The 25,078-nt window shown below is 48.1% G+C and overlaps 1 protein-coding gene across 1 annotated transcript in view; it reads left to right on the top strand.

Moving 5' to 3' along the window:
• LOC147101045 (plexin domain-containing protein 1-like) overlaps positions 1 to 25,078 on the top strand; it is a 292,861-nt gene that overhangs the window by 209,820 nt on the left and 57,963 nt on the right. Inside the window, exons 10-11 of the mRNA XM_085966214.1 lie at positions 9,820 to 9,880; positions 11,840 to 11,975. Of these exons, the coding sequence (XP_085822340.1) occupies positions 9,820 to 9,880; positions 11,840 to 11,975 (197 nt within the window). The remainder of the gene's footprint in view (positions 1 to 9,819; positions 9,881 to 11,839; positions 11,976 to 25,078) is intronic.

Here is a 25,078-nt window from a genome sequence, read left to right as displayed (position 1 = left end):
GAGCGATTAAAGTCGGGGATGCGCAAAAAGCCAGAGTCGTAGGGGCGCAGAGATTTCGGAGGGTTGTGGGGCTGTAGAAGGTTTTAGAGATAGCAAGGGGCAAGGCCATGGAGGGATTGGAAAACAAGGGTGAGAATTTTGAAATCAGGACTTTGCTGGACCGGGAGCCAATGTAGGGCAGCGAGCACAGGGGCGATGGGTGAACGGGACTCGGTGCGAGTTAGGTTACGGGGCGATGGGTGAACGGGACTCGGTGTGAGTTAGGTTATGGGGTGATGGGTGAACGGGACTCGGTGCGACTTAGGTTACGGGGCGATGGGTGAACAGGACTCGGTGCGAGTTAGGTTACGGGGTGATGGGTGAACGGGACTCGGTGCGAGTTAGGTTACGGGGCGATGGGTGAACGGGACTCGGTGTGAGTTAGGTTATGGGGTGATGGGTGAACGGGACTCGGTGCGACTTAGGTTACGGGGCGATGGGTGAACAGGACTCGGTGCGAGTTAGGTTACGGGGCGATGGGTGAACGGGACTCGGTGCGAGTTAGGTTACGGGGCGATGGGTGAACGGGACTCGGTGCGAGTTAGGTTACGGGGCGATGGGTGAATGGGACTCGGTGCGACTTAGGTTACGGGGCGATGGGTGAACAGGACTCGGTGCGAGTTAGGTTACGGGGTGATGGGTGAACGGGACTCGGTGCGAGTTAGGTTACGGGGCGATGGGTGAACGGGACTCGGTGCGAGTTAGGTTACGGGGCGATGGGTGAACGGGACTCGGTGCGAGTTAGGTTACGGGGCGATGGGTGAACGGGACTCGGTGCGAGTTAGGTTACGGGGCGATGGGTGAACGGGACTCGGTGCGAGTTAGGTTACGATCAGTAGGGTTTTGGATAAGCTCAAGTTTACAGAGGGTGGAAGGTGGAAGGCTGGCCTGGAGAGCATCTATGTGATCAAGTACATCAACTATTTTAATAGGGAATTAGGCAGTTGTTTGAAAAGGAGGAAGGAACATTGAAGGGTATGGGGAAAGAGCAGGAGGATGGCTCATATGGAGAAAAACATCTGCACAGACCTGATGGCTTGATTCTGTGCTGTAAAAATTTATGATTCTAAGGAAAGATTTTCATCGCCGTTTCCAAGCACATTGACAGTGCATAAACAGCACAGGAAATTTAAGTGTAAATAGCTTCCGCCCATTGTGCGCCATTAAAAAGTTCCCCCACCACCACCCCCCCCCCTGCCCCCCACCTCTCCCAAGTTTCCTCATGCTTTTTTAACCTTCCTGTGATCCTCCCACCGAGTCACCACCCACCTTGTTTACATATGTCAGAGTGACACCCATCGGCGCCAAAGCTACAAGTTTCCTGGGTTTGCACTCTGGCTAAATTAGACTGAGAGTTGTGAAGCACAGCCAATCAAGGCGGAAGGGAGGACTTTGAGACTGAAAAGTCCCTCTTTACCAAAGAGCATTGTGAAGAGTCATTTATGCAAGTGTTGCTTTAAGAGGGTGAAGAGTGTGCTGGGCAAAGGAAGATGTGTCCAGTGTGTTACCCTGCCTGCCCTACTGAAGAGGTGGAACTCTCTGTTCTGAAGTCCCGGGGGTGAAGGAATTGTCACTCATTGCCAGTGCCACCTCCCTCTGGGTGGCAGGAGTGCTGTATCTGGGTGGTTTGGTGACATTTACATCCACATCCACATCTGTTGCTCCTGCCTTCAATCTTCTCCAGGAGCGGGTGGAGACCTGAATGAGTGAAATTCTACATTCTTCCTCTTCGGTTTGGTGCATGCACTGCTGCCTTCTTGAAAGAAAGAACTTGCTGTGAGGACGTCCCAAAGCGCTTTACAGCCAATGAAGTACTTTTTGAAGTGTTGTCACTGTTGTAATGTAGGAAACATGGCAGCCAATTTGCGCACAGCAAGCTCCCACATACAACAATGAGATAATTGTGATATCTTGGGACACAGCATGTATATACAACTGCACAACATGGCTTCCCGCAATAACTGTACTGCCCACGTGCTTTATTATTATATACATTAGTAGTCAGTAGTTGGCGCTATTACACTTCTCCCTCCTTATTGAAGAAGTTAATCATAGCAACTAATCAATGTACATGACTTGCATGGTATACACAACTCTTGGTATATATTTCTCAAATGGAACCCATTTTATGTTTCCAAATTCTACTATAGAATTCTGTAACACAAACAAAAGATATGAACCTATTTCCCATCTTTACAAATTAAACTTAACCACTGGTTTTCTGTTTCGAAGAGGATACCTTCTTCCTTGAACAGAACTTTCAGATCTTTTTGTAGGACTTTGACTCATTCTAGGCTGAGCCTGCAAAGAATTTTTCTCCAAGGGCTGACCTTGATCTGCATTTGGACTCTACACTTTCAGACTGTTTGTCTGCCTGACTCAGGTCAGACATAAATTCTGACTTTCTCTTGGCATATTGTTTCTGGTACGTCTGATGTAGGATTTGCTACTGGTACTCTACTTGTAACAAGGCTATCTGACTCATCAGAATAAATTGAAAGTTCCCAACTTTCAACTCCTTCCACATCTGTAGATAAGATATGATCAATGTGAACAAACCTGACCTTACCATGATCAAACATCTTGACCAAATATGTGCGAGGGCCTCATATCTTCACTACTCTTCCTGGTAACCACTTTAACCATTTATGGTGATGGTTCTTCACTCTAGCCTTCTGGTTCAACTTCACGCTTCTCTCTCTAACTCTAACTTTATCATGACTCTCTTTCTGCCTTGATTGTTTCTCTTCTACGGACTGTACCGTTTGGCTTTAACAACGAGAACCTGGATCGTGGATATTGTTTGAGAAACAACTCTGCTGATTATCTACCAGTAGCGGTATGAGGAGTATTGCGATAGGTAATCAGAAAATTTGCCAGTATGTGGTCCAACGACAATTGACGTTTCTTTGGATTTGGATCCAACATTTGCTCAAAGAGGGCACGTTTGACAATTTGCATTGTGCGCTCTGCTGCGCCATTTGAAGCAGGGTGGTACGGTGGAACTTTGGTATGTTTCACACCATTTCTGCTCATGAACTGTGTGAACTTTTCTGAACAAAATTGCGGCCCATTTCTACTTACCCGCGCCAACATCCCCTTTAACTTGCGCCCCCCAAAGCGCCCAGCCTCCCGATGAATGCCTCCTGCAGCTGTCAGTGTTGTCACTCGGTGATGCTGTAGGGGACGAAACCGAAGTTTGGGTCCGGGGCGCAACCGGGGCGATGTGTAGGACAATGATGTCACGCTCTCCAGGCGCAGGAGATCGTGGTGCAATGTGTTACCGCTGCCGCAAACCTTTCGGCCAATTTAGTGGGAGTCATTCATTTTGCCGTGCCCAGTTGATAAGTCGTTAGCGCTCCGTTATCGCCCCCCGGAGGTGCTAAGGAGGCTCCTTTCTAGCCCTGTACAGTGTCTTCATCCTATCAAAATGAAATGACCATCCACTAATCACTAATTGATTAGCCCATAATGAGCATTTGGCCATGTCTGTTCAAAACAACTCAATCTGCGCTGATTGATTTTCTGGGAGTGTTTGTTCCAATTCAACTGCTGGAAACAGATTCAGGATCACAATCTTCTTGTAAAGGATGTGTCCATGGCACAGCAAACTGACACCTGCAGGGAACAAGAGGTTGAAGCATTTTGTGCTCTTGGGTCTTTGAATCAAGAATAGAGCGGTTGACTGCAACTGAATCTAAGTTTACGATAAAACACTGGAGCCCGACACGGTTCAGAAAGTCTCGGTACAAATCCCAGTCTTAAATGTCCTCAGTTCTGGCAAATTCAGATTCTGGATGGTCTTGAGAAATCACAATCCAAGGCTCTTTGGACGACCTGCAAAGTTAAATCCTAATGGAGAAATACAATAGGACACCGACGGTTTCCATGAGGGCCATGGGATCATACTGCAGCATGATTCATCACCATCGGGAGAGGTGAGGAGGGAATAAAAACTGCGTCCATGGCACTGTGCTGACAAGTCATTCTAAAATGTAGCATTGTGAGACTAAGGAAAACTTGGAAGGAATTGATCGTACCACAGCCGAGCGGCCCCACAGCCGAGGGTCACTTTAAAATCAATAGATCCCAGACCCATAGGACAGACTTGGAGCTTCTCTTTTGAGGTCCTCTTGAACATTCGTCATCATAGTTGAGTGTAATTGCTCCCAGATGTGTGCAATGGTAAACAGCACAGACGCGCAAATTATTAACTACTGCCATTGAAATGAAAAGGACGATGCTTCAGCCATACATCTTTACATTAATAGAGCCTTCTCTGTCCATTACTGTGGGTGCACTGGGTACTGGCTCCACTCCAGGGACCTGAGCACAAAATCTAGGCCGACACTCCCAGGGCAGTACTGAGGGAGTGCTACACTGTCAGAGGTGCCATCTTTCGGATGAGACGTTAAACCGAGGCCTCGTCTGCTCTCTCGGGTGGATGTAAAAGATCCCGTGGCACTGTTTCGAAGAAGAGCAGGGGAGTTCTCCCCGGTATCCTGTCCAATATTTATCCTTCAATTAACATCGCTTAAAAAAAAAGATTATCTGCTCATTATCACATTGCTGTTTGTGGGAACTTGCTGTGCCCAAAGAGGCTGCTGCGTTTCCTACATTACAATAGTGACTCCACTTCAAAAGTATTTTATCAGCGGTAAAGCATCCTGAGGTTATGAAAGGCGCTATATAAATGCAAGTCTTTCTTTCTATGAGGAAATTTGGCTGCACAATTCATGTAACAATAATTATCTCTTTGGCGTTTTCGCCCTTTATCACCCTCACCGTCCTGAGGTCAGTGTTGCTGAGGTAGAGTAGTGACTCTGTCTGGTGCTGTTGTCCAATGTGCTTCAGCTCAAGCTGTTCAGCAACTTCTTGTAGACCACCCTTAAGGTTTTTGCAGCTTTTCATCAAGTACTTCACATCATAGGTAGCAGGAATCAAGGGATATGGGGGCAGTGCGGGAAGGTGGAGTTAAGATTGAAGATCAGCCCTCATCTTATTGAATGACAGAGCAGGCTCGAATGGCCGAATGGCCTACTGCAGCTCCGATTTCTTATGTTCTTATGAAAGAACAAATGTAGGATATCAAAGAACTCTTGCTCGTCTTCAGGTAGTCATGAATGAGTTAGAAGTTTGAGACCAGCCACTCCCTGGTGCATCATCCAAGTGACCATTCTTCATAGAATCACAGAAATTTACGGCACAGGAGGAGGCCATTCGGCCCACCGTGTCTTCAGGTGGAAACCTAGACAATGAGTGCCAGCAGGCGACTCAAACCTGGTGGGCATCACTATTAAGCCCACTTTGTGCCTCAATTGGCATCCATGCAGCTACACTTGCCAGTGGAGGGATCACGTGATACTTGGAACCCAGGCCGGTTTTCCGCTCTCGGTTGGGATTAATCGCAGCCGCTCTTCTGCTGCCCTGGCAGAGTTCAGCCAACTCCGCCCAGTTTGTACAGGAGGCCTTCCCGGTCTGTTTGGCTCGTGAGCACACCTGCCAGTGCGGTCAGCTATGGAGTCACTGGGGGAAGCGCTTGTAAAACTATCTGACCTGTTTCCGAAGGGGCGGAGATCACCTCGTACATAAGCTAGGTAGGCACTGCGTAGAATAATCACGGCCAGAGTGATCTCCTGGACTAGTTTTGATAGCCTAAGGGGAGACGGAGAGGAATTTCCCAGTTCTTTTCCCCCAAATTGGCCTGGGTTTTTATGTGTTTTTTCACCTCTCCCAGGAGATCTTGTGGTTTGGGGTGGGGTAGGGAGTGTATCTATTGTGATACACAAGGTATTGGAATTATGTGGGACAGGCTGAATGGAGCAGAGCTTCTTTTGTTCGTATGTTTGTAATAAATTCGCATCGACTTAGAGGAAAAGGGAGGGAACAGCCCATGTCTTTCTCCTCCTCTACCCACTCTTTTTACAGAGCACATTCTTTACTCTAATAAACATTTAACATTTTATACAAAATGCAAGCTTCAAAGACCTGCTAATTTTAGTGTTGTTTGCTGAATTGACCTAATCTTCAGGAATGGATCAAAAGAGTCATAATGAGGTGACGTAGTGGAAAATTCTGGAACTGAATATCGCTAGATCCATGTAACCTCTCTTTATTGAATGCTTTCCAGTATCTCGACAATTATCTACTGTATTTACATCTACCCAGGACAAACAAGCATCAAGGTCATTTCTTTTCCTACTTAAAGGGATACAGCTGTTGCAGAAACGTGTTTGGCACACTTTGTATTTGCCAAGCACATCCTGGAATGATGTCATTCATGTTCAACAACATTGCTGCATCTTTAACACATCATTCGATTACTTGCATGTAATGTGTGTAGCCCTCCAGCCTCATCTCTATCCTTGGAGTTAATGACAGTTCAATTTTAAGGTTTAGACCGTTAATTATAGAATCATGCAGCACAGAAGGAGGCCATTCGGCCCATCGTGCCTGTGCTGCCTCATTGAAAGAGCTCTCCAATTAGCCCCATTCCCCCTGCTCTTTTCCCATAGCCCTATAAACTTTTTGCTTTTCAAGTATATTTCCAATTCCCTTCCGAAAGTCACTATTGAATCTGCTTCCACTACCCTTTCAGGCAGCGCATTCCAGATCACAACTGGCTGCATAAAAAGTTCTCAAACTGTGACATTGAAACATTAATATTTTACAGTAATAAAGCTACTCAAATGTAAAGAGAAGTTCAAATCTGTAATATTAATCCTATACTACAAAAATAAACATTAAAATGATTGCACAGGAGGCCATTCAGCCCACCATGCTAGTGCTAGCTCTTCAAATGGAGTTAGCTACTACAATCCCATTCACCTCCTATTTTTCTTCTAATAGAGTTCCTCTGGTGTCTATTTGTAGTGAGACCATACACAGATTCTTTAGACATACCCATTTACAATTTCACCGCCAACAGTGAAGAGATCAGGGAATCTCAGAGGACACAGATTTAAGGTGATTGGCAGAAGAACCAAAGGCGACATGAGGAAAAACTTTTTTACGCAGCGAGTGGTTAGGATCTGGAATGCACTGCCTGAGAGGGTGGTGGAGGCAGATTTGATCGTGGCTTTCAAAAGGGAGTTGGATAAGTACCTAAAGGAAAAATTTTTTTGCAGGACTATGGGGAAAGGGTGGGGGAGTGGGACCAGCTGAAGTGTTCTTGCAGAGAGCTGGCACGGGCTCGACAGGCCGAATGGCCTCCTTCTGTGCTGTAACCATTCTATGATTCTATATTTAAATGGGCAGAAAATCAGGCAGACTCCCTCTCGAATGTGCGATACTCCCTCTGCGAATTCCCTCCATTCACCTCACCCAGGTGGTCTAACATCCCCAGGGGTGGGAACAGGATGATCCACCCTGACATCTTATCTTCCTAATTCTAAGTTGATTTCCTCTTTAAAAAATCACTTTCATACTACAGCTGTAACATCAGCACAAAGCAGTTTTGCTTCACACCAACACTGAGTTAGTCTATTCCCTTATTTGCTTTCTCCTGATTCCAGCTCTTCATTTTGGGAGCAACTAAAAGAAAGACTTGCATTTATATAGCGCCTTTTACGACCTCAGGACATCCCAAAGCAATTCACAATCACTGAAGTACTTTTGAGGTGTAGTCGCTGTTGTAATGTGGAAAACGTAGCAGCCAATTGGCGCACAGCAAGGTCCCACAAACAGCAATGTGATAAAGACCAGATAACCTGTTTTAGTGATGCTGATTGAAGGATAAATATTGACCAGGGCACCGGGGAGAACTCCCCCTGCTCTTCTTCGAAATAGTGCCGTGGGAGATACAGAAAATAATCAAAAAGGCTAATGGAATGCTGGCCTTTATATCCAGAGGACTAGAATACAAGGGGGCAGAAGTTATGCTGCAGCTGTACAAAACCCTGGTTAGACCACACCTGGAGCACTGTGAGCAGTTCTGGGCACCACACCTTAGGAAGGATATATTGGCCTTGGAGGGAGTGCAGCGTAGGTTTACCAGAATGATACCCGGACTTCAAGGGTTAAGGTACGAGGAGAGATTACACAAACTAGGGCTGTATTCCCTAGAATTTAGAAGGTTAAGGGGTGATCTGATTGAAGCTTTCAAGATATTAAGGAGAACAGATAGGGTAGATAGAGAGAAACTATTTCCGCTGGTTGGGGATTCTAGGACTAGGGGGCATAGTCTAAAAATTAGAGCCAGACCTTTCAGGAGTGAAATTAGGAAACACTTCTACACACAAAGGGTGGTAGAAGTTTGGAACTCTCTTCCACAAATGGCAATGGATGCTGGGTCAATTGTTAATTTTAAATCGGAGATTGATAGCTTTCTGTTAACCAAATATATTAAGGGATGTGGGCCAAAGGCAGGTATCTGGAGTTAGGTCGCCGGTCAGCCACGATCTCATTGAGTGGCGGAACAGGCTCGAGGGGCTCAATGGACTCCTCCTGTTCCTAAGCTTCTATCTGTTATGTCCACGTGAGAGAGCTGATGGGGCCTTGGTTTAACATCTCATCTGAAAGACGGTATCTCTGACAGTGCAGCACTCCCTCAGTACTGCACTGGGAGTGTTCACCTTGGTTTTGTGCTCAAGTCTCTGGAGTGGGACTTAAACCCACAACCTTCTGACTCCGAGGCTAAAGTGCTACCCACTGAGCCACAGCTGACACCATTGGCTTTTGATTGGATGAAAACTAGCTTCCATGGATCTGTCATTCCGCCAATCAGATGTTAAGAATAGAAAATATTGATGTGATCAAGCCATAGACATATCAAATCACAGGTCAGTAAACTTGTTAGCGGCCACTGAATCCCAGTCATGCTCCAACTAGTTCACGCATTGGCAGGTTGGCAGGGGTTAATAATAAGTCATTTGGAGCTTCAATGAGACCGCTGGTTTCTCTTTTGAAGTGGTACAGTTTCTTGGTCTTGTGTTGAAATACTCTGGGAGACTGCGCTGACTGGATTTAAACTGAAGCAGTTGCTATGGACAGAAAAACAATGCCGGTCGGTTAGCACAGCCTCCAGCGTTGCGCATTGGGAAATCTCGTTCAAAGTAAGGGTTTCGCCTGCGATTAATCAACGAGGAGTTTCTGTGGGTTCGTGATTATCCTGCACAGTCGGAAAAGGAAAATCTCAGTCTGTCACTCAGCGAGCTCAACAGATTTCCCCTGTAGACTTAGCCAAAAGCGAGGCATTGCAACTGCTAAATGATCAGTCAGCAGCTGCTGGTACACAGCATACGTTCAATCTGAAACGTGATATGAAAACAGAAAACACTGTAAATGGACAGCAAGTTAGTCCGCGTCTGAAAGAGAATGATAGGCTGGCATTTATCAGACAATGGAAATGAAAATGGGCAGAGATGTATAATGGGGGGTTGAATCGATAGCGCCCGTTTTACACTGGCGGCCAAAGATAAAATGGCCCCCCCTTCTTTTCTTTATAAAGGCATTGCTTTGATTTTCTTCTCCTGTGACACGATGCAATGGAAAGTAAACATGTTGGAAAGGAACATAGGAACAGGAGGAGGCCATTTAGCCCCTCGAGCCTGTTGCGCCATTCAATGGGATCATGGCTGATCTGCGACCTAACTCCACATTCCCGCCTTTGCCCCATATCTCTTAATAACTCTGGTCAACAAAAATCTATCAATCTCAGATTTAAAACTAATCATTGGCCTAGCATCGATTGCCGTTCCAAACTTCTACCACCCTTTCTCAGCGCTCCCGATGTGTAATAACTTAAAAGTTTTATATTGTGTTTTTCTGTTTGGTACTTAGATGTTCCAATGGGTTTGACCGACATCGCCAGGAGTGGCTGGACTATCACTGCATGGAGGAGGTACAGTAAACACTACCTAATGCAACTTTATTCTTAATGTTGGGGGGCAGTCTAGTCCGAGGTGAAATCCTCAAGTAATGGGTTGGATTAATGGCGTTTGATACTATCTGGAGGACCAACGTAGCCACAATAAGCGAGCTTCCATTCTTAAACTGGCTTCAATTCCAGACAATCTTGCGACAGATATATCTTGTGCGCAGTGTCTCAGCAATAAGTGAGATGTGGATCACCGATTGCCAAAAAGAGGCTGAGTCCATCAGTTTTGCCACTAGCCAGTAAACAGTAACAAGGTCTATCAGTACTGACCCCGTCAGAGCTGGGAGTCCTTTCTGTTCACACTTTCTGGATACTGAAAGCAAGTTTTAAAACGTACACCCGTTTTCTGCCGTACAAGATTTTGATAGCATTTTTAATCATTATATATTCTAACTGCAATTTCAAAACTTTGGGAATAACTTTAATTATAGAATCATGCAGCACAGAAGGAAATCATTCGGCCCACTGTGCCTGTGCTGGTCTTTGAACGAGCTCTCCAATTAGTCCCGCTCCCCCCTGCTCTTTCCCCCGTAGCCCTGCAAATTTTTCCTTTTCAAGTATTTACCCAATTCCCTTTTGAAAGTTACTATTGAATCTGCTTCCACCGCCCTTTCAGGCAGCGCATTCCAGATCACAACAACTCGCTGCGTAAAAAACTTTCTCCTCCTTTCCCCTCTGGTTCTGCTGCAAATTATCTTAAATCTGTGGCCTCTTTTTTATATTCGTTCATGGGATGTGGGCGTCGCTGACAAGACCAGCATTTATTGCCCATCCCTAATTGCCCTTGAGAAGGTGGTGGTGAGCCGCCTTCTTGAACCGCTGCAGTCCGTGTGGTGAAGGTGCTCCCACAGTGCTGGTAGGGAGGGAGTTCCAGGATTTTGACCCAGTGACGATGAAGGATCGGCGATATATTTCCAAGTCAGGATGGTGTGCAACTTGGAGGGGAATTTGCAGGTGGCGGTGTTCCCATGCGTCTGCTGCCCTTGTCCTTCTAGGTGGTAGAGGTCGCGGGTTTGGGAGGTGGTATGGTTCTGACCCTCCTGCCAGTTGGAAGCTCTATCAAAACCCTTCATAATTTTGAATACCTCTATTAAATCTCCCCTTAACCTTCTCTGGTCTTAGGAGAACAATCCCAGCTTCTCTAGTCTCTCCACATAACTGAAGTCCCTCATCCCTGGTATCATCCTAAGAGTTAAGGATTTTTTTCTGAAGTATAAATTCTGCCTGTGGACATCTGGAATTACATCTTTACTGTTGAACGCAGAGTCAGCTTGTTTCCAGATCTAGGCTAAAACCCTCTTTGTTGTATGCCCAGAGACCTCCCAGGCAGGGCTTCCTAGTCCAATTTTTTCCTCCTCCCTTCAGGGACATGCCACAGCGACAGCCAGGCAACTGAGTGGCGTGGGCGATCGAGCTTACATGCTCCTACTCCACAACACTTACTGGAAGATTTTGCACTTTGGCACAGAAAGGGAGCAAATATTGGGAAATTGCACCTCTCTTCACCCTCCCTCCACCCCCCCCCCCACCCCCGCCCCAACGACAGCAGGCGCAATGCCACATAGGGAGCGCAGAAGCGGAAAAGCTTAAGGTTTAGTGCTGATGTACGCGATGCCTTCACTGCCACCCTACGGAAACTTCTTAAAACTCTGACAAGGTCGTGCCGGGGGGGGGGGGGTTACACACTGACCTTTGACCTCTAAGGCCTGTGTTCAAATCCAGCCCAGACTGAAAGGGTAAAAAGTCTTCTCTATCTGCTGGCTGTGTGAAATTGAGTTGGGGCAGTCTTCATTTCTGCACCAAACAACCGAACACTGTCCCTTATTGCAGCCTCGAAGAGAAAGTGGTCAACCGATCACTGTCGTTCATTAACTCCAATCCATGCTTCTAATCCTTCCATAATTACTTTTTGGACTGTTCCAGCGCAGCGACGAGCTCTGCGAGGATCTTCCAGAACATTACCAGGATGTCTCCTCAACAGCAACCCTTTTAAATCCATTGGAAAGTGACGTCACCACCACCATGTCAATGCTGCTGTCGAGCAGCCTCACCACAGAAGGTAAAACACATCGGTCTGTTATTTCTCCCACCCATTTATACCAGGGATTGGACGTAACTCAGAGCGGATAGACCCAAAAGAAATTGCATGCCCTGCTGTGTTGACCTTCTGAAAATGGTCTATTAAAGGAATTCTATTCAAAGTCAAGAACATAAGAACATAAGAAATAGGAGCAGGAGTCGGCCATTCGGCCCCTCGAGCCTGCTCCGCCATTCAATGAGATCATGGCTGATCATCGACATCAACTCCATTCACCGGCCCTATCGCCATGTCCCTTGATGCCCTTACTAGTCAGAAATCTATCGACTTCTGTTTTGAATATACCCAATGACTGAGCCTCCACAGCCCTCTGGGGTAGAGAATTCCAAAGATTCACCACCCTCTGTGTGAAGAAATTTCTTCTCATCTCAGTCCTGAATGGCCGACCCTTTATCCTGAGGCTGTGGCCCCTGGTTCTAGACTCCCCGGCCAAGGGAAACATTCTCCCAGCATCCATCCTATCAAGCCCTGTAATAATTTTTGTATGTTTCAATGAGAAGCTCACTGTATACCTCTCAGTGTCCACAGTCAGTGGCAATAGTGCTCAAAGGGAGTGAAATACTGAAAACTCATAAATCACGCCGAATGCTGGAGTGCGTTTTTGCATCTTGTGAATCTCCAGTCTCTCAGATCCCAATCTCAGCTGGTCTGTAAAGGGAGTGGGGTGAGGAAAGAAATACTTGCATTTATATAGCGCCTTTAATAACCACCAGGCGTCCCAAAGCACGTTACACCCGATGAAGTACTTTTTGAAGTGTAGTCACTGTAGGAAACACAGCAGCCAATTTGCACAGCGCACAGCAAGCGCCCTCAAACAGCAATGTGATAATGACCGGATAATCTGTCTTAATGATGTTGCTTAAGGGATAAATAGTGGCTAGGACGCCAGGGAGAACTCCCCTGCTTTTCTTTGAAATAGTGCCATGGAACCTTTTACGTCCACCCGAGAGAGCAGACGGGGTCTCGTTTTAATGTCTCATCCAAAAGACGCACCTCCGACAGTGCAGCACTCCCTCAATACTGCACTGAAGTGTCAGCCTAGATTTATGTGCGCAAGTCTCTGGAGTGGGACTCTGAACCCACAACCTTCTGACTCAAAGACAAGTGTGCTACCCACTGAGCCACATCTGACACTGAAGCAAAGAGCTTCCTGACGAAGGAAGAAGGGGGGGAAATTACAGAGGCCTCATCCTCTGTTACCAGGCTGACACACCTCTTAGTAACAGGCTTTGGGGGAGAAATTCGGTATCGCCCCGTTTGGGGCGCAATTATCGGCTGGGCGCAAAGTTTAGCGCCTGGCGTTAATTATCGCCTCCGACTGCAAACTTGGCCTCTATTGCCCCTGGAGGTGATTTGAGCGCTAAATCAGGCGCTACACACCTGTCTTAAGGCGCTAACGCCGAGGAGCGAGTTGCTACCTCAGAGCGCTGGTGAAGCTCAGGTGATGTCAGTCAGCAATGGAACACAGACAGACTACCGCCGGCCAGTTCTTAAAGAGGAGGATCGATCTTGCTCTCCAGCCACACCCTACTCATTGCAGCCTTGAATCTCGGCCTGGAGATACCTGTACATCAATTCTGCTGGAACCACCAATGGGGAGGCCCAGGAAAAGAGCTCAGCGCTGCAGCGACCGGGCCTTGGTGGCTCTGGTTGGCGGTGTGGAGCGGCGACTGGCAGTGCTCTACCCACAGAGTGGCAGGAGGCCATTGCCCCATGAATACAGAAGAGTCTGGAGGGAGGTGGGTCAGCACGTCTCCTCCTGGAGCCTGGTGCCCAGGACCCACACCCAATGTCGGAAGAAGTTCAACGACTTCACTCAGGTGGTCAGGGTGAGTGGCTGCTTTCCAATACCTCTACATCCCTCCATCTCAACTTCACTCTGTGCCCAGAGGGTTTAAAAACCCCAAATGCCCAGCACTCATCCAAGACCTATGGCCATCTCATAAAACACACACGCACGTTCCACACCTTGCATACATTAAGGGCTATTCAACTATGGGAGGCACATCAGGCATGCACATGGTTGCAAATTCACTCAGACGCCGTCCTTTTTCTTGCAGGCCAAGCTAACTCATAACAGACGCCAGCAGCAATGCACGGGAGGAGGACCGGCTGAGCTACACACCCTCAGCGATTTGGAGGTGCGCGTGCACAGGATCGTTGCCAGCCAGGTGATAGGTGCTGTGGCCGCTGGAGAGGTTGACCCCCTTGGGGGCAGCAATGGTAAGTTCATCAGCTTTCTCTCCTCTCTCATTCCACTTGCCCCTCACAACACCAGCCTGTTACACTTTCAATCCAACTTACTAAATGTCTCCAGCCCTTGCTCCCTTACTGCCCCCCTGCCCTGACGCTAAAGCCACTCTTGTGCCTCCCTGCTTTCAGATAGTGAACCACCAGCTGAGGAGACGGACCCTCAACCAACCAGTGGCAGCGACACCCCAGGCGAGGAGGAAAAGGAAGCCGGAGCCTCACCGCCTGTGTCTCCCGAGGGAGCCCATGCCCACACTGGGACCACGCCTTCCCTGGAGGGGAGCAGGGGGGTAGGGTCTGATGAGGGTGAAGCTCCGGGACCCAGGGGCTGCAGCAATGCCATGGGGGTAGGAAACTCGGGGGCCATCTCCCCGGAGGGCGAGGAGGCAAGCGAGTCCTGCTGCACTGGATGCAGAGGAGGTGTGCGTCATTTCGGAAATGAATAGCCAGGCCTTGAGTATGCACACTGAGCTCATGGATGCAATGGCAAAGGTGCCCGAAAGCATTGATGGGCTGCCTAGGAGTGTGGAGCAGTCCGCTGCAGCACAGGCCGACGCAACGCAATGGCTTAGTGCTGCAATTCAGTCATTGGTTGCTGCGATCCCGTCTCAGACTGCTCTTATGCAGTCTCAGATTGATGTCACGCAAGCACTGACTGCTGCCATCGTCGCTGGTTCGGCCACATTGCCCCGGGGCTCTCACAGTGCCGCAGCAGGCCAGCAATCTGTGCTCGAGCAGATTGCTCCGGATGCTGAGGTACTGCCCCGTGGGAGTGCCAGTGTGTCGGTTGAGCAGGGAGGTGCTGTCCTCTCTCAGGATAACAGCATTCCTGCTCCCACCACTGTCACTTTCCCATTGCCAGCCCAGACTGCTGCCCCCCATGCAGAGTTGGTGCAGTCTGCAGCCAGGGCCTCCAGGCCCAGAGCTGGTCGAGGCCGTCCTTCAAGGGCATCTGTAGCCTCTGCATCTGACATTCAGCAGCCTTCCACCAGCCTTGCTGCAGCCACTGGGGCCCCATTACGGAGGAGCAGTAGGGTGGGAAGGGGGGAAGTGCACAGGGGATGGAGATCACCCTCAAAGGGCAAACAGTAGGAGGTCTAAATAAATGGTGGGAATGTTTGTAGTAAAAGTCGAGGTTCGTGTGATTACATTTGTTTACTGTTTTGTCGTTTTTCTCCAGCTTGTGAGAACCAGTTCATGATTTGTTGTGTTTATTTCTAATTGTTTGTCCTGAATAAATGACACACACAGAGTTTGTTAAAGAAAAAAGCTGTTGTATTCAAAATTTACATTTTTGGCCTTTGGAATCATTCCAGCTTTGGCCGGCAATAGGGGTTGCTGGTTACTTTCCATGATGTTGTTCTCCATGCCAGAAGCCATCTGCTGAGTAGAAGCCTAGAAGCGGCTTCTTATCAACCGTTGACGGACGGCCCTTGCAGTGGCAACATTGTGGGCCTCCCTCCCACCTTGGTGCTGCTGCTGATCATCCTCCTCATCCTCCTCCTCCTCCTCTTCCTCCTCCTCCTCCTCAGGTGGTGCACCAATCCCTAATGGCATTGGCTGGGTCCTCAGGATTGCCAGGTTGTGAAGCATGCAGTACACAACTATGAAGAGGGAGACTCGCTCAGGAGAGTACTGCAGACAGCGGAACCGTTGCTTGAGCATGCCGATCGTCTGCTCAATTATGTTCCTGGTGGCGATATGGCTCTCATTATACTGCAGCTGGGCAGGGGTGTTGGGGTTACGGAGCGGTGTCATCAGCCAGGTGCAGAGTAGATAACCCTTGTATCTGAGGAGCCATCCACTTGGGTGATGCGGTGCCTGGAAAAGATCTGGCACACCAGTCTGGCACAGGATAGAGGGCATTGATGGTGAGCATGAGCTGTCTGTGGTCACAGACCAACTGCACATTTAAAGAGTGGTAGCCCTTGCGGTTTCGGAATACCTCTGCATTTTCATGCGGTGCCCTCAATGCCACATGCGTGCAGTCAATGGCGCCCTGCACCATGGGGAAGCCCGCTATCCTCGCAATGCCACATGTGTGCAGTCAATGGCGCCCTGCACCATGGGGAAGCCCGCTATCCTCGCAATGCCACATGTGTGCAGTCAATGGCGCCCTGCACCATGGGGAAGCCCGCTATCCTAGCAAAGCCACATGCGCGTTTATGCTGTTTGACCGGTGTAAAGGGGAAAGAGATGTACTGGCGTCTCCTTTTATACAGGGCATTTGTCACCTCCCGGATACAACAATGGACAGCGAACTGGGAGATATTGACGATGTCCCCAGTAAATGCTTGAAAGGAGCCGCTGGCATAAAAATTCAGAGCCACTGTCACCTTCACTGCTACCGACAGAGACGTCCTGGTCCTCAGTTGAGGCTGCAGATCTGGTTGCAGCAGGTGGCAGAGCTCAGTAACCACCTCCTTGCTGAAGCGCAGCCTGCGCAAACACTGCTTCTCAAACAAATGAATGTAGGAGAATTGTTCCCGGAATACCCTGGGAGGGTAAGGTCTCCTGTGCAGAGACCTGTTGGCCCTCCTCCCTCTGGCCATGTTTGCCACTCTCTCTCTGCATCTCTGATGCCTCCGATTCTGCAGGCGCAGGACGACGCCCTGAATCAGTGCAGCTCCCATAGTCTCTTCTAAATCGATGCAAGGAAGGTCAAATCAAAATGAACCTGCAAAGTGCTGCTCAGTACCCAAAACTCCTTCACACAGTGTTGAATCTCTCCAGAAGTCTCTCTCTCTCTCTCTCAGAATGTGTGGTGCAAAAATATCGCCGACAAAAAAAGGCAGGAAGCAGCCACCTTTAAATAGCGCTCCCCCAGTCCCTTCCTGACTGCAAAACGCTCCCCTCTACCTGTCGTTGCTAGCGGCAGGCGGTAAGGCAGGGGGCACCAATCAATCTCCGGTCCGGGGCACTACCGGAGCGTTGCGCACTCGACTGACGTCATGATCTGCCGACGCAGGAGATCGTGGCGGTAGTGTTTAGCGCCGACGCAAAATGTCTAGTTAATTTCGCGAGCGGCTTAAACATCGCCGCGCCCGGGCGCTAGTTGCTTTGCGCCCCATTAGCGCCTTCTTAAGGCGCTAACGGGAGGCGTTAATCAACCGAATTTTTCCCCCTTTGTCTTTGACACTGCCTTAAGGATTAATGTCTGCAAATGTAACTGCTGGATGCTCCCTGTGATACAAAAAAAGGAAAGGTAATTTATGCTGTTGCTTCGGAGCTTTGTCCGTTGGGAGTGCGTTTCAGGATTTCAGGCACGTGCTTGCCTGGAGAATCATTGGGAGCTCGTGTGCGAATTCCCGATAGACTCTCCCGCTGGGTTCAGCTCCATGCCAGGTGTTTCAGTTTGTAAAATGACCCCTTGTATTTCCCAACCATGGGCCAAACTAAGGCTGCTTAAAGGGAGGGGGTCACTAAAATGCTAATGTTGTTTTCATCTTTCCTGTTCTTTTTTTTAAACAATAAGTCATCGCTTAAAGCAGTTTTAAAGCGATTTTAAAATTCCCATCCTTGTTTTCAAATCCTCTCTGTGGCCTCACCCCCTCACTATCTCAGTAACCTCCTCCAGCCCTACAACCCTCCGTTCCTCCAATTCTGGTCTCTTGTGCCTCCCTCGACTTCCTTCACCCCACCATTGGTGGCTAAGCCCGATTCTCTGGAATTTCCTCCCTAAACTTCTCCATCTCTCTCTCTCTCTCTTCCTTAAAACCTACCTCTGACCAAGCTTTTGGTCACCTGTCACTTGGCTCGGTGTCAAATTTTGTCTGATAATCGCTCCTGTGAAGCGCTTTGGGACGTTTTACTACATTAAAGGTGCTATATCATAACAAGCTGTTGTTGTAGGAAATTAAATTGTACTGTGCTCAATAAATTAGCCTATGCGGTGGTTTTAGCCGAGGTCGAGTGTGAGGATTCTGTCCCCATGTAAATTGCAAGCACAGGCTGGCCAATCTGTTTCCCTCCTCCGCCTGGCTGATCTGAATGTGGAGGAAGCTACCGCGTCGTACAGGAGGCAGCTGGTTTTACAGTCCGCTCGCACTCCACTCACCTGCACCGGCTGCCAACTGGATAAGTACATAAAAATAAATATATCGGGATTATAATGGGGTAGATTTTCAACATTGACTGAATGGCCCGCTTCCGTCTGGTAACTCGAACGTGCTGTGCACGCTAACCAGATGGAGCATTCAACTACAGGACCTCATTACCTCCCACTCTGCAGCAAGAACTGAAGCGGTAAGAATATTTTAATTGCTTTGGTCTTCTTTTTCTTGAGATCACAGTTTGGATTTTATTGTACAATAAAGCGCATTTAAAGGAACCATTGCCATGTTAATACAATAGCTCTGAAATTGCAAGTCTTTGCCTCCGGCATGCAGTCTCACTTGACTGTGGAGTGGAAACTGGAAGATTAAGCGCCTGTAAAAATAAATGTTTGCCCTCTCCCAGGATAATTCATAGAATCCATAATGTTACCGTAAACCCACAATTACAACAAAGGTGTGAGGGTGGATAAATATTCCGGAAATTTTCTTGATTACCTTTGAGAAATATTTACATAGAACTTTCCCTCGGAGATTAACCGGGTAGGGTGGAGCCCATGCTAGGGTAGACCGTACACGGATTGTGGAATAATTGGGCCTGCTGAGTCAAATAGCCTCTTCTCATGATCTTACTAGCATCCTTAGTCCTGATAGGCAGCACGGTGGCATAGTGGTTAGCACTGTTGCCTCACAGCGCCAGTGGACCCGGGTTCGAATCCGGCCTCGGGCGACTGTCTGTGTGGAGTTTGCACATTCTCCCCGTGTTTGCGTGGGTTTCCTCTGGGTGCTCCGGTTTCCTCCCACAGTCCAAAGATGTGCGAGTTAGGTTGATTGGCTATGATAAATTGACCCTTAGTGTTAGGGGGATTAAATACGTGAGGTTACAGGGATAGGGTGGGATATGTGTTGGTGTAGGGGTTACGGGGATCGGGTGGGATATGTGTCGGTGCAGGCTCGATGGGCCGAAATGGCCTCTATCTGCACTGTGGGGTTTCTGTGATTCTGTGATTCTGTGATTTGCTAATTGTTGTACTATGCACATTCAGAGGTATATTTCGCAAGGCACTGCACCACTGGCAGGCATTGCACACAGCCATCCCCTTTCTACAACAACAACAACTTGTATTTATATAGCACCTTTAACATAGTAAAACATCCCCAAGGCGCTTTACAGGAGTGTTACAAAACAAAATTTGACACCGAGCCACATAAGGAGAAATTAGGGCCGATGACGAAATGCTTGGTCAAAGAGGTAGGATTTAAGGAGCGTCTTAAAGGAGGAGGGAGAGGTAGAGAGACAGAGAGGTTTAGGGAGGGAATTCCAGAGCTTAGGGCCCAGGGCCTAGGGTCTAGGCAGCAATGGTGGAGCGATTAAAGCCAGGGATGCTCAAGAGGCCAGAATTAGAGGAACGCAGATATCTCAGGGGGTTGTGGAGCCGGAGGAGATTTCAGAGATAGTGAGGGGCGAGGCCGGGGAGGGATTTGAAAACAAGGATGAGAATTTTTAAATCGAGGCGTTGCTTAACCGGGAGCCAATGTAGGTCAGGGTGAATGGGACTCGGTGCGAGTTAGGACACGGGCAGCCAAGTTTTGGATGACCTCGGCCTAGAAATTCGGTGGGCTGTGCCACCAGTTAGCGCCTAAAGAGGGCACTCAGTGGCTTTAGCGCCACTGGCCACGCCTCCTGCGATATTTAGCTGGGACGCTAATGGCGGCGTTAACCTGTTGCGCTGCGCCGCCTCCGATGACGTCATTGGTGTGCGCAGTGCCCCGCTACCGCCCCGATCCCGATATTTGGCAGCGACCGCCTCTGTAGCGCCGTTCGCAAATGGCGCCCGGTTCATGGGGCCTTCCTGTGGCGGCAGTGGCGCAAATTAAGGTGGAGGTGCGGGGCGGCCATTTTTTCTGGCGGCAGCCTGCCAGCAACTCTGTCCCCGGCCTCCTGACCGCCCCCCGCGGCATTGCCGGCTGTTTTCCAAGAGCCCGGCACTTCTCCTCGGTGCCGGGCTCTTTTGCCGGCACTCGCGATCTCCGATCGTGCTGGTGCAGGCCCCTCCCCCTTAAGAATGGGAGGAAGGCCTGCAGTACTGCAGCGCGCACATTGCGCTGCGATATTCAGTTTCAGCGCCCTAAGAGGGACGCGGAGCGCCTCGAGCCTCGCCCCGTGTCCCTCTTGGGGCGCTCAAGGTGAATTTCCGGCGGTCGCTACTGCTCCAAACCCTGCGCTAAATCCGGCGCCCAGGCGAGCTTGGCGCCCCGTTTGCGGCTCCACCCAATTTCTCCCCCCTCAAGTTTACAGAGGATAGAACGTGGGAGGCCAGCCAGGATCCTGGAAAATCACTGATATGGAGCCTCACAGAATTCATCCTGTGTTATCAAATTACGGGGTCAAATTTTAACATTGGTGCTCCTGGCACAGAACCTCATGCATCGGGAGCACAAGAAGGCATTGGGCCAGCCAGAATGCCCCGTTTACACTCTCAGGAACGTTAAGGGTTGAAAATTTACCCCATGGTGGCACGGCCTTGTTTAGGCCTGCCTCAATTTGAAAGGGAATTACATAGCTTGTTAAACCGCTTTCCTCATTGTACTGTTAAAGCAAGGGTCATTCTACAAACGTATTAGTGTAATGAGCATAGTTTGAATATTTGGCGATAAATTGATTGGTTAGAGCAGCTATTTGACGGGAAGCATGTGGGCTTTTTTTCCAAAATCAAATGAGGGATTTTGATATATAGGGAGAAACTGTTTCCACTGGCAGGAGGGTTGGTAACCAGAGGACACAGATTTAGATAAAAACAGAAAAGAGATGAAGAGAATTTTTTTTTACGCAGCGATTTGTGATCTGGAACACACGGCCTGAAAGGGCAGTGGAAGCAGATTCAATAATAACTTTTAAAAGGGAATTGGAAATATACTTGAAAAGGAGAAATTTGCAGGGCTATGGGGCAAACAGCAGGGGTGTGGGATTAATTGAAGAGCTCTTTTCAAAACGATGGGCCAAATGATCTCCTTCTGTGCGGTAAGATTCGATGAATCTATGAATGCAATCCACCAACTGTAGCTGATGTACAGTAATGAAGTGTGTAGGAAATGGATTTGAGTATTTTATGAAATGTATGCATATGTAATGGAAATAATTAGCAAATCATTAGAGGGCAAAGTGCAGTGTGGTTAAAGTAATTTACTCTGTCAGTAATGCAACACTTGTGCCAGACTACCCCAAGGCTGTTTCAAACATTAAACCTCAATCATAGCTATTCTAATGACCCAAACTCACAGTTCATTAAACATTTCTGCAACTTCCACATTAGCCTCATAAATCAGTACAGTATGATATCAGAGCCTAAGCTGTGGATGATTTGCTTCAATTCACACCTGTTACAGGAAACTTTTTTTTATCCGGCACGGACGGGACCGACGTGGTGCCGGTTCATCAAAAATTCCGGATAACCAAGAGCTATTGTAAAAGATACGGAGCTGAGAGCTCCGTATAAAGCAACAAACCCTGTTGCTTAGCAACAGCTTCAGAACAATGGGCACAAGTTGCAAGCATCTCTGTAGCTTAGCAACAGCTGTAGCCACACCCTTGCACAGCAACAAATGGAGTAATAAAAGTTACCTGAACCTACTCCTGAATTTTGCCGGTTAACCGAGATTTCCGGTTATTTAGGTGCCGGTAAATCGAAAGTTTCCTGTATATGTTGACTCTTTCAACAAGAGGCACTGATGTGCCTCAATAATTCCGAGACTCGAAGGTAGCAGAACAAAACAAGGCTTTTATTAACTTAGAACGAAACACGTAAGCGAGAGAGATGTCGTCCTTCTGGAGATTGGGGCTAGACTGAAGTTAGCTTACAAACAGGGCCAGGTATGGGCGGAGCCCTACACACAGCACATTCCAGCACATTCCAGTACACAATACAGCACATTCCAGTACACAATACAATGAGGTCTGGGGGAAGGGAAATGACACTGAAACCGATCTCAGTCACAGGCAGTGATGAATGGAAATATTTCATCACAGGCACAACTGCTGTTTTTTATACGTGTCTTCACTCTATAAGTCAACACTACAGTAGTTATCTCCCGAGGCTGTGAGATGTCATGAATGTCGACTAACCAAGGCCTGTTTGAGCTGAAGGAAGCGTGGAATGTTGGAATTGTTTTCAGCTAATCTGTAACTCATGAAAATATCTGCCCCCCAGCCCCACAGCCAGCTGTTGCTATTTAAAAACAAAACACAATTGAAAGCACGTGGATTTTTTAATCCCTATTAACAAAAAGCATACCCTGCAGCTGACCTCCAAAAAATGAGCCATATCAATATCAGCTAGAGATTTGTGTTCAAATTGTCAGATTGTTAGAATAGACTAGAGACGAATGGAAAGGCCAGTGGGTAAGAGTTCCTCTGGTCACCCCCCCCGTCACGACATCATTCTTTGGATGTGCTTACAATTTTTCTAGAAAACATCAGACGCAGAAAAGTCACAAACACGTTTGCCATGTCGCTACACAGAACAACCAGAGGAAGTCTTACCCTTGCTGTAGTTTCACCTCTCCAAGCCTGAGTCAGAATCTGGACCAAACCACTGAACTGAAACTCCTGGCCGGCCTCCCATGTTCTACCCTACGTAAACTTGAGGTCATCCAAAACTCGGCCGCCCGTGTCCTAACTCGCACCAAGTTCTGTTCACCCATCGCCCCCTGTGTTTGCTGACCTACATTGGCTCCTGGTTAAGCAGTGCCTCGATTTCAAAATTCTCATCTTTGTTTTCAAAGACCCTACATGGCCTCGCCCCTTCCTATCTCTATAATCTCCTTCAGCCCATAACCCCCCGAGATATCTGCACTCCTCTAATTCTGCCCTCTTGAGCATCCCTGATTAAATCGCTCAACCATTGGTGGCAATGCCTTCTGTTGCTGAGGCCCTAAGCACTGGAATTCCCTGCCTATACCTCTCTGCCTCACTACCTCTCTCTTCTTCTTTAAGGTGTTCCTTAGAACCTACCTCTTTGATCAAGCTTTTGGTCATCTGCCCTAATTTCTCCTTATGTGGCTCGGTGTCAAATTTTTTTTGTCTTGTAATACTCGTGTGCAGCGCCTTAGGACGTTTTACTATGTTAAAGGCGCTGTATAAATACAGGTTGTTGGTGTTGTTGAAAGGTGGTAAAATTCAACTTACCATTACCCTTTCTACAACAAAAACAGTGTATGCAAGAGCTTGGAAAACGCCAAGGCTCTGAACGGCAATAGATTGGGAGAAGGGGATGTGCAACGAGACCTGGGTGTCCTTGTGCACCAGTCGCTGAAGGTAAGCATGTAGGTGCAGCAGGCGGTTAAGAAGGCCTTCATAGCGAGAGGATTCGAGTACAGGAGCAAGGATGTCTTGCTGCAGTTGTACAGGGTCTTGGTGAGACCACACCTTGAGTATAGTGTGCAGTTTTGGTCGCCTTATCTGAGGAAGGATGTTCTTGCCATGGAGGGAGTGCAGCGAAGATTCACCAGACTTATACCTGGGATGGCAGGAATGACGTATGAAGAGAGATCGGGTCAATTAGGCTTATATTCGCTAGAGTTTAGAAGAATGAGAGGGGATCTCATTGAAACTTATAAAATTCTAACAGGACTGGACAGACTGGATGCAGGAAGGATGTTCCTGATGGCAGGGGAGTCCAGAACCAGGGGTCACAGTCTAAGGATAAGGGGTAAGCCATTTAGGACTGAGATGAGGAGGAATTTCTTCACCCAGAGAGTGGTGAACCTGTGGAATTCTCTACTACAGAAGACAGTTGAGGCCAATTCATTAAATATATTCAAGAAGGAGTTAGATATACTTCTTAAGGCTAAAGGGATCAAGGGATATGGGGAGAAAGCAGGGACAGGGTACTGAATTTGGATGACCAGCCATGATCGCATTGAATGGAGGAGCAGGCTCGAGGGGCCGAATGGCCTACTCCTGCTCCTATCTTCTATGTTTCTAAGGCTCGACATCTCCACCAGGCAAACCTTCCTGAACTTGTAGGGGCCCGATGCAAAATTCAGTTACAAATGGGGGGGGCTTGTGCAAGCTCCGCCCAGATGTACCGGGTCTTGAGCGGCCTACCCCGCGATCCTTAAAGGGACCACTGGAAATGGCCATGAAACTTCAGAAAAGTAACGTTTCTGAAAAAATCAGGAGAGATACCGACGCGCTATCACCCGTTTTTACACATGGGCCACAACGGCAAGATCTACCCCGATATGTTGTCATCAGCCTTAATAGGTTGGTGTTGTCTGTTTGCCCAAACCCCCCACCCAAGCTTGTTGGTAAAACTCATAAGAAACTCACCATGTGGAACATTGGGGCTCGCCAAGAGTGAGACCCACTGTTACTCAGAGCCATGTATGGATTCCCTCACTCGAAGTACTCCTAGGCATTCCTCTCTACGACAGCATTGTCATGACACGCTAGATTTTTTCTAGAAAGCTATGGTAGTCCTTAGGGTTTCCAACACTCCTGGATTGGCCCGGAGTCTCCAGGAATTAAACATTAATCTCCTGGACTCTGCTGTGAGCAAACCCAGGAGAAAAAAATCATAGGAGCATTTAAAGGCATTAGAACATAAGACGTAGGAGCAGGAGTAGGTCATTCGGCCCCTCGAAACTGCTCCACCATTCAATAAGATCATGGCTGATCTGATCTTGGCCTCAACTCCATTTCCCTGCCCGCTCCCCATAACCCTTCACTCCCTTACCAGTCAAAAATCTGTCTATCGCCAC

The sequence above is a fragment of the Somniosus microcephalus genome, chromosome 24 (genome assembly GCF_052327205.1).
Source record: "Somniosus microcephalus isolate GS21.2 chromosome 24, FLI_Smic_1.0, whole genome shotgun sequence".
NCBI lineage: Eukaryota > Metazoa > Chordata > Chondrichthyes > Squaliformes > Somniosidae > Somniosus > Somniosus microcephalus.
This window is presented reverse-complemented; position numbering and strand designations above follow the sequence as displayed.